At 57.5% G+C, this 9,707-nt stretch overlaps 1 protein-coding gene across 3 annotated transcripts in view; it reads right to left on the bottom strand.

Annotated features, from left to right (window-relative positions):
- Window positions 1–1,269: 1,269 nt before the first annotated feature.
- TCOF1 (treacle ribosome biogenesis factor 1) overlaps window positions 1,270–9,707 on the bottom strand; it is a 29,502-nt gene continuing 21,064 nt past the window's right edge. For 2 of the 3 annotated variants that reach the window (XM_059712916.1, XM_059712918.1), the window contains 8 exons: window positions 9,409–9,618; window positions 8,312–8,591; window positions 7,942–8,027; window positions 6,884–7,082; window positions 4,975–5,547; window positions 3,704–3,804; window positions 3,001–3,040; window positions 1,270–1,794 (listed from right to left, as the gene is read on the bottom strand). In XM_059712916.1, the coding sequence (XP_059568899.1) occupies window positions 3,005–3,040; window positions 3,704–3,804; window positions 4,975–5,547; window positions 6,884–7,082; window positions 7,942–8,027; window positions 8,312–8,591; window positions 9,409–9,618 (1,485 nt within the window). In that variant the 3' untranslated portion in view covers window positions 1,270–1,794; window positions 3,001–3,004. The remainder of the gene's footprint in view (window positions 1,795–3,000; window positions 3,041–3,703; window positions 3,805–4,974; window positions 5,548–6,883; window positions 7,083–7,941; window positions 8,028–8,311; window positions 8,592–9,408; window positions 9,619–9,707) is intronic. The other variant, XM_059712917.1, reaches the window with a different exon arrangement.

The raw sequence follows: 9,707 nt of genomic DNA, 5'->3' as shown, positions 1-9,707 counted from the left end.
GGAGTAGGAAGCCTTCAGCAGACAGTGGGCTTTCCCAAGGTAGCTGAGACCTGCAGTCCTGTCCCCAGGAACAGGCACATCTGATCACCGCCTCTCTACATGAAGGTACTGTGCTCCCAGACCACCAGGAACGGTCCCCGGACCCTCCCCCAGACTGGAGCCTGGCTGCTTGTAACACAGGAAAGGATCGGCTGTCCCAGGCTCTGAAACACTGGGTCCCTCTTGGAGCCGCAAGTCCGGTGCAGCACCACCCTCCTAAAAGGTCTCCTGGCCAACAGCTCTTGCGTGGGGCATGCAAGGGCCACCGCGCATGGGGCACGCAAGGGCTGCAGGAGCTGTGCAGTGAAGGGCAGCGCCACGAGAGATTTCTTTGGGGCTCCAAGCCTCAAATCCTGCCCCAGCACCGGACAGACAACTTCGGCTTTGCTTGCTCAGCGAAGCCAACATGCTGCACGCGCACAGTTCTGGAGACCCTGTCCCTATTGCTCCCCTCACACACACAGGCTGGATAAGGGCATCCACTTCTCCCCTTTGAAGGGGCATAGGGTCAAGAGCTATCCACCCAAGAGCACTGAGAGCACGAGCCGACTGCTCCACGCCTGCCACGACACCTCACTCTACAGCTCCCGCCGGCCAGAGCCCCATGCTCCTTCCCAGCTTTGCAGTATTTACAGCAGTCGGGGGAGACAGTGGCCGGAGGGTTCCTCGTACCCCCAAAACAATTGGCTACCAGAATGGGCCTTGACCCACCATGAGTACAGGCTGGAACGTAGCAACCCTCTGCCTTCCTCTGTTACGTTAGGGGGAAGCGGAAAGGGTTTTATACACCCACCTCCTTCACCCAACAGGCCCCTTCATCCAGCTGTCCTCTCCTGCCATACAAGTTAAAAGCCTCACATTAACTGGAGGGAAAAGGCCAAAGAAGCCAAGGCTCAGCTCACCTAGAGCAGCAAACCCCCCTGGAGCTATTCACTGACCCCAGGGAGCTGCTCTGCCCCCACCTTGAGACCGCCCCCGTTCCTATTTGGACTCCCTCACACCAAAGCCAAGGCAGCCGAGGCCTCGGCAACACGCCAAGACCTCCAATAGAGCCAGCAGTGCTGCCTTCTTGTCGAAGGCTCACGGACGCAGGCCCCAGGAGAGAATTTCACCCATCCTCCCACCATCTTCCCTTTGAGACCGGCTCCCTCACGCACAGGAAAAGCCGGGGACACCCCTGCCTCAGAGGCCCGATGAAGCGAACACAGATGCCGAGAGGGCGAGACCCAGTGAACTCTCGTTTTTGTTTTTAGTTGTAATAAAAAGTGAACCCAAAAAAGAACCGTGTTTCAGTAGGTAGCAAAAAAGACAGACGCGGCCCTCGCACAAGGAGTGGAAGTTGCCTCTGAAAAATAGAGCTCTGGGGCGAGGAGGGGGGGAGCGAGACAGCTGCATCATCCTCTCAGCAAGGGGAAGCCATAGTCTCCTCTGCGAGGGGGAAGCACTACTCGTCCTTCTCAAGGGCTGCTTCCTTCTCTGGGAATAGTGCAATGGCTGACGGGGGCCTTCGGGAATGGGACAAAAGACATCCAGCTTTTCTTCTTCTGTCCCCAGCCAAGCGTTGGTGGCAGAGAGTTGCAACACTCGGCTCTACAAGTCACAGTTAAAAGACCTTATAAATTACAATTTAGAAGTTTAAAGGATTAAAAAAACCAAAAAAACAAAAAAAACCAGTTTTCATGTTGCTGGGCTTCCCTTTTCCGACTTCCACGCTTCTCCATTCATTCACCGTCGGCAGTCACGGGGCAGGCAGCGCTTTAGGCACAAGAGAGAAACGCGAGTTAAAAGAGGTGGGGGAACGTGCGCATCCCAGTCCCACAATGAGCAGCCAACTCGCCCAAAGCCACGCACCACCCCTCGTCCTCCCCACCCAGTGGTCGTACGATAGTCTGAAGCTGGGGGAGCCTAATGCTGCCCCAGAGACGGAAAGCTCCCCTCCCTTCCATGCATGCTCCAAAGCAGTTGCTTTACTTTGAATTTTGTGCTGGATTTTCCTTCTGGGTCTTAGGGCCCTTGTGCAAGAGGAATGGAAAACCCCAACCTGTTCATATAATGGGCCCCTGCAGGCAGCAGCAGGGGTACAACTCACCCCCTGTCTCCACCAGGAGACCACGTGCTACCCTTGCAACCTCCCTAGCCATGCCTGGTCAGGCAGGAAGTCCGCTGACCAAAGTGGGGGGACAATCAAAAAACTACAGACAACTTAACCCCTCACTCCCAGAGATGTTGATGCTGCCTCCGAGGGGGAAATCTTGAGCTGCTTTCCCTTCTCCGAAGAGCCTGTCTGCAGGCTTCTCCAAAGCAGCAGGGGCAAGTCGACACCATTTGGGCCAAGGGTGCCAGAAGCTCGGCAGAACTGGTGGGGCGAGAAGCTGCAGAGGAGGGGGGAGGTCATGGGACCTGCAGCTTAAGCCGAGGCTGATGCATGACAGCTAGGAGGGGAGACGCACTTCACTGCACTCCTGCCGCCTGTGGGAACCATAAGCTTAAGAGCTTGGGGATTTCCGTTCAGGGAGCAAAAAAGGAAAATAAAAATTCACAAGCTCTTAAGCTGCCCGTACCTCAGCCAGACAAAGGCCGTGTTGCTTCACCTTTGTGGGCTTGCAAAGCAGTGCTTGGCTTTGGCCCAGTCCCTGTGAATCCAGCTAAAGCCAAGTACAATGCAAGGAGGGGGAAGAAGGCAACCATCCAGCTACTCTGGACACAGGGAGCTTGGACAGTGGCTTTTAGTGGGGGGGATGGGGAGCAAAATTAGGAACATGCGTCTGCCAGCACAGCACAGCCCTCCCGGAGAGAAACGTGTGCACGTGTGCGTGCACGCGCCTCTGCCTGTTCTGAGGTTGTTGGGTTCAATGCTGCTTGCCTGAAGGGCAAGTACTCAAAACACAACGGGTTTTTAAAACCTCAGGCTTTGGGTTACTGGAGTTCAACACTGAAGGGCCAACCCCACGGGACACGTACCTCCTCACAAGGATCCCGCCAGCTCAGAGGTTTTCTTCTTCTAAGAGGAAGCAGAGAGAGATGATGGTTTCACAGGCCGTGCGTGCACAAGCGCTGCATGCAGAGGACCCTGCAGGGCCAGTCCCACAGCGTGTCGGCCACTGGAGGCTTCTTTGCATCCCCCCAGCTCTCCCCCCTCCATCAGCTCTCTGGGCTGGGATAGACGAGCTTTCTCGTGGTCCAGAGACACTGCTCTCATCGCTCCCACATTGTCCAGCCTCTCCCTGCATCTCCCTTGCCCACTCCAGCTTTGGGCAGCAGAAGCCTCCTCTCTTAGAGATAGCAAAGCAAGCCAGGAAGTGTTGCTGGGGTTTCCACCCCCCCCACACACCCGCTACCTGGTGACGGGGACAAGTCTGGTAGCCCCACCGAGCAAAGCTACACTTCTCTCCTTAGGAGAGAGGACAGTTTGGAGAGTGGAGCCTACCCCCGCACTGCTAATACAGTGGGGTAGGACAGAGAGGAAAGCTGCCCCAGCTACCCCACCAGCTCAGGGGGCATCCAAAACATGGTCTCCCAGGCTACCTTTAGCCTCCTCTACCCCTTCCCCAGCAGAGGTGTCTCCCCCTTGACTTGGAGCAGCCAGACTGGCCCTTGCCTCTCTGTCCGGGCAGCCTGGGACACTGGCCATTTTGTGCTGACCAGGAACAACATCCACACCCACCTTCTTTTTCTTCTTCTTGTGGACAGAAGAGCCATCTGCACCTAGCTCCAGCCCAGAAGACTTCTTGCTTTTCTTCTTCTTGTCTTTTGCAGCCTTCTTTTCTAAAAAAGGGAAAAAAGGACAAGAAACCACATGAGAGAGGGGACCAGGGGTCAGAGCTGTCACCCAGATCAGACTCCTCCAGTGAGGAACAAGGCTGGGCATTTTCAGAAAAGGGGTCACCGCCTGGGTGGCAGCTCACCCACCCCTGCAGGGCAGAAAATGGTGGTGGTAACAGCCCAGTCCTGTCCCTAGGGGACCAACTTATCCCACTGCTCCGGCCCACCCGGGGGACACCTAGGATGAAGCAGCTGCAGCTCTGAGCACCCTCTGTCCCATCACAACTGCTCGCAGCACATGCAAACGATGCAGGTGTCTCCGGTGCTGGGTCTACAGCTGGCAGCAGTGGTCTGGAAACCCTCAGCCCACCCATGCAACACAGCCAGGACCACGTGCAGCCAGCACCATCCTTCAGCCACCCCTGGAGAGGGGCAGCAGAGTGGTTTTCCAAGCACCAGAGGCAAGCGAGAGGAAGGCAGAGCTGGGAGGACAGCGGCACTGCACAGACTTGGCTCAACTGCTGCTCTGGTTCAAACACCAGCAAGCTTCAATGTTCTTATTTCCAGCAAGCCGGGACCCCAAACCCATGCCCAACCCACCACCCCCATGCAGGCTGCGTCGCCCGAACAAGGAGGGTGGAACAGAAGGCAAAGCCTTCATGAGGTGGAAGGGGCGGGAATCTCTCTTCGAACTGGGAGCACCACGTGCCCAGCCAGCTCGTCTCCCCCACTGCGCTAACGGCACCAAGCTGCCTTCAGCCCTTTCCACCCCTCGCCATGGTGCTGTAATAAAGCAAAGGCAGGGTGAAAGCGCTCCTGCCCCACCTGGGGAGAGCACGGGTGCCAAACCAGGCAACCTCATGCTGCTTTTATGCATGTCTAGGGGAAAAAGGGAGCCTGTACATATGGGCCAGGACACAGGGGATTTCTGGAGAGGGCATGAAGCATGCAAGTTCCCCAGCTGCCACCAGCCTTCAGGATCAAACAGCCCCAGTACCGTGCATGCCTCAGACACTGGAAGGGAGAGCGAGGAATAGCAGCCAAGCGCTATCTGGAGTGCCGTTTATTTGCTGGATGATGCCTGCCCCCAGGGCTGACCCAGCCCTACCCCCCTAGGGAAGCGGGGTGTGCTTTGGGGGGACCCTGTATCAGTAGCTGCCACCAGACTCTTACTTTTGCTGGATTTCTTTTTCTCCTTGCTGCCCAGTGACTTCTTGGCACCATCTGCCCTTTTGCTCTTCTTCTTGGGTGGTTCGAGGCCGCTTTGCTTCTTTCGCTTCTTCTCCTTGGGCGCGCCCGTGGCACCAAGGCCTCCATCCTTCGCTTCCAGCTTCCGCTTCAGTGAGGGTTTCTTCTGTTTCTTATTCTCCTTGTCACCGCTCTGGGGTGTTTTCGGAGCCTTGCCTGGTGCCCCCTTGGCTTTCTGTTTGCTCGCTGTCTTCTTCCCCTCCGGCTCCCCTGAAGCTGGGCCAGCCGGGACCTTGGCGGCTGTGGTAGCCTCGTCTTCGCTCTCGCTTTTGGAGCTCTCCCCATCTGAGGGGGATACAGACAGCAAGGCATAGGGGGACATGGTTGTTGGCGTCCCCTTCAAAGCGCTGTCGTTTTGCGGTGCTGCCAGGGCTTTCTTGGCAAGGGCAGGTTTCAAAATGGCACCTCCATGGCCCCCTTTCCCTGCTGCAGCTGCCTTGCCCGAAGCCACCTTTGGCGTGATAGGTTCTTGCCCAGAAGACGACAGCGGCTTTCCTCCTGTGGAGCCAAGTTTAATGACACAGTGACTCAGGGAGGTTTATTTACAACCCCAGGGAGAGGCTGGGACCCCTCCAAGTCCCCCCCCGGCCCTCCCGCACAGCGAACTCCACAAGGCAGCATGTCTGATTCAGCCCGAGGAACAAATCACTGCAGACACAGAGAAGCACAAAGGGCTTTATAAGTCTGCACGGGGGAGCGCATCACCTCCGTGCGCCCGTGTCGGGGTCTGAGTCACAAAGGAAAAGGCCAGTCGGCTCCTCCTGCTGCTCAGCGAGTGGGAGGAGCAATTGCTAAAAAGCAATTTAATTGCTTTTTAGAAGAGCAATTAAAGCACTTTGAGTCCCTAAAATCAGAAAGGACCAGGAACTGCGGCTGCGGCCCCCAGCACATTAGCAGGCAGCGTGAGCAGTGCCCACGTCAGCGCAGTGCCATGAATCGCTGCCTTTTGTGAGCACCGAGCTTGCATTTGCACTAGCAGGGAACGCACTAGATAGACTGCTGGATCTCAACCGGGGTGCCTCGAGATCCTTTCAAGGGTGCCGGTCAAGGCTGTGCAAACAGGATTCATAAGATAAACCCAGATATTTCAACTAGGAAACCCTTCTGCCCTGCGGTGGGCCAAGTTCTTTGCAACAGAAGAACTGCTCTACTTTTTTTATCCTGTGGTTAACAAAAGGAGTGAACACCAAGCTGACATTTTCTGAGAAGGGCCGCGAGTCTGAAGTCAGCCTGAATCACTGGGTGTTAATGCTTTTTTTTTTTTTTTATTAGTGCTCCAAGCGACGCATATTTAAGGTCGCACCTTTCACCGCGAGAGGGCCCTTGTTGCTACCTGCTTCTTAGCTTTAACTATTAGGTGCACTGCACGCTGCTGTTGCAAGGGAGGATACAGAGCCCCTTGCACACGCAAGCCCCGCGAGCTGCCAGCCTCTCGAGCAGCCAGCCCGAGGGACGTGCAAGCCCCGTGGAACGGCCTGCCACGTCTCTCGAGGTGGACAGCAGGGGGCAGCAGCACACCGTGCCTCGCCCAAGTGGAGGATGGGCACGAGGATGCCCGGGTCCTGCTTTTCACCTGGACTCGGCGTGGAAGCAGACCCGCCAGGCCTCCCGGCACAGCTCTGGCCTGGGCAGGCTGGTCTCCGAAGTGCCGTTCTCCACCCTCAAAAATCTCCAGCTGACAGGGCTTCCTCTACCTGCCACCGGAGAGGACGCGACTGTCGGGCAGGAGCCCGGAGCTACCCTGGCATTAGGAGCCCCCTCTGCAGCTGCTGACATTTGGGAGCCGAGTCTCAGCCTCCTCTCCCCAGTTCAGTTTAGCACCGCCTGGACTCACCCACTTTCTGTGGGGCCGGGGTCTTCTCGACATCTGTGTCCGAGTCGCTGCTGCTGTCGCTCGCGGAGATGTCAGCCTGGGCTGCCTTCCCAAGGGCATCAGCTGGAGCTGGAGCCGCAACCGCAGCCGCTTTCCCTGCCTTCTGTACTTCTGAAGTCACGGTGGCTTTCATCAGGCCGGGATACCCTGCTAGGAGGGACTGGAGAGCACACATACATACTTGGTGAGACGCACAAAGATACTGGGTTCATCATACCCTCTGGCCTCCAACCAGGCCCATTTTAAACACCGTCCCCAACTGCACCAGGCATGGACCTCCACACAGGCAGGCTCCCCAGGGCCTACACTATTTCTATGCCATGGTGCGGTTGCAGCTTGAGGGCATGAGCTGGTGCACCGGCAGGCAAAGCTGCACGACAAGGACAAGGGTGTTGGAACGAGTCTCTATCCCTGCACCCCAGTCTCGGAGGGGACCCCTCCTCTGGCCACACACCCAGGCAGTCTCGCAGGGGCAGGGCATGGCGTGAGGCTGTTGGGGAGAGGTTGTGTATATGATTGATACGTTTATGGCACATCCAGCTGATTGCAACGCGCTCGCCTTTGCTCTCCCCCCTGTGCAGGCATGCAGGGGAGGTTTCTGGCCTGTCAGCAAAGGCCTAGGCTTGCCGGCAAAGCTAATGGGTCACAGATGGTCTGCAGGCCCCATGCAACCACTTTAGGGGAGGATGAATGACTTAGGCATGGGTTAGGCTACAAAAAAAGTGGCTGCTCAAGGTATGACATGGTTTCCCTGGTTTAACTGTTTCAGCGCTGCAGGGAACCAGGTTCTCCTTGGGCGCTACGGTGCAGCCGCAGGAGTGAGCCCCGTGGGGTTTGTCTGCCTCCCCATACCAGGGAAAGTTTTCTCCCCAGTGGACACATCATGGCTGGGACCGCACAGGCCCCTCATTCAACACGTCCGCAGGCAGCTGCAATCGTTCATGCCTGGGGCAAATCTGTTCATAAGCATCCACTCCCTCCTCAGGGGCCAGTAAACTCCAGCCTGGAGGACATGGTACCTGTGAAGGCTGCTCCTCATCCTCGCTGGACTCAGAGGATGAGCTCTCGGCTTCATTTATCCTCCCCGGCTTCTGGGGTGCGCCTGCTGGAGAAGCAAGTTGCCTGGTGAGATCTTCCTGCTGAGATGCCTCAGAGGGTTTCATCGCTGGCAGCCTCCAAGCTCCATGTGCCCAGGAACCTTTAAGAGACATGCCCTCTACAGCACCCCCCCTCATCGCTAACGAGGGACGAGCGGCCTTCTGCCAGGGAGACCCCTCCCGCCAGCCGAATTCGGGTCTACGGCATGACAAGCCCTTCATCAAGCTGGCTTGGTGCATGGCAAACCTGCTCCAAGCACTCCCCGAAGCTTCCCAGAGCAGCGTCGCCTACCAGGCTTTGGGAGCGGCTGGGCTGTTTCCTCCTCCTCGCTCTCCGAGGAGTCGCTGCTGTCCGAGCTATCCTTTCCTTTGTTGGCCCCGGGGGGGGCAACCGGGCTCGGTTTGGCCTTGTCTGCAGCGGGGAGAACTGCTTTTCCTGGGGTTGCAACAGGGCCTTTGCCCCTGGCGGACGTGCTCTTTGGTGGGGCAGCGTTTCCTTGAGGACCCTTCTTGGCAGGGGTGGCTGCTTTACCGAAAGGAGTCCCTGGCTTCAAGCAGGAGGGGAGAAGGGGCTGGAAGACAAATAGCGAGAGAAGTCAGGATGAACAGAGGTCAGTTCAGAAAACCCTGAACAAGAGGGAGCCCCCAGGGTCACGTCAGAGCAGGATGGCCTTGCAGGCGAGGCCACGGTGACGTAAAGTCTGCTCCCTGGTGTTACAAGCCGTAGTAAAGCTATTTAAACAACCAGTGCCTCATTTTCCCCATAGGCAGAGAAGACAGGGCCACCTGCCTCGCCCGGGCAAGGTAGAAGCTCCTTTAACGGATGCACCTGGCAAATTAAGTCTCAGGCTAGAAACTGAGATGGGATCGGAGGGTGCAATCTCCAGCGGGTGACCGGGGCCGCACTGCTTGTGTTCTTGTTACCCCTCAGCCCACGAGAGGGGGGACATGCGAGGGCTGGGCTGGAGGAAGCGGTAGTTTAGGCCAGAAATGGAAGAGGGAACCAGGCAGTTCGGTGCAAAGGAAGGGGGAGGAAACGGGATGCAGCACGGAGGGGAAGGGACCCGGCAGGTGAGGTGCAGCCCTGCAAGGCGACCAGGCGCGGTGCAAATGGGAGCTTTCAGGACAAGGCTGCCGCAAGGACAGAGTCTGAAAGAGGGAACCGCAGCCTCCTCGGTGAAGGCAACAGGGATTTTCTTCTTGCGCTCCTCTGCTCTGCTCTGCCTACTGGTTCCTATAAAAGCGGCTATGAAAATAGCCCTGCCTTTCCCCCTGCCTTCACACCACCCCCTCAAGGGGGAACCTCCACCGCGACGAGCCTACAGACACCGGGCACAATCCCTGCTCCTGCATCTCCCTGCGGGAGCAGGCGCACGGCCCCGCTCGCACCTGGCTCGTGGCCTTCGCTTCCTCCTCGCTCTCCGAGGAACCCGAGCTCGAGGTCTCTGCTGCTTGGTAGAGCGTCACGGCGGCCTTTACAGGGCTGGGGGCTGCTGCGTTTGCCCCTTTCCGCGAGGTGCTGGCTTTCACAGCCACGGTGTTTGCCGTCTTCGCTGCTGGGGCAGCCGCTGCTGGTTTGGGTTTCGCCTGAACCAGTTTCTAAGCAAGATGTGAAAGGAGTCAAGTCAAGACTGAGTGTGGGTTAAGGACGTGCAGACAGACAGGCCGACCGACCCCTTCAGAGTCAA

The sequence above is a fragment of the Alligator mississippiensis genome, chromosome 9, assembly GCF_030867095.1.
Source record: "Alligator mississippiensis isolate rAllMis1 chromosome 9, rAllMis1, whole genome shotgun sequence".
NCBI lineage: Eukaryota > Metazoa > Chordata > Crocodylia > Alligatoridae > Alligator > Alligator mississippiensis.
The sequence above is the reverse complement of the archived record's forward strand: the minus strand, read 5'-3'. Positions and strand labels throughout refer to the sequence as shown.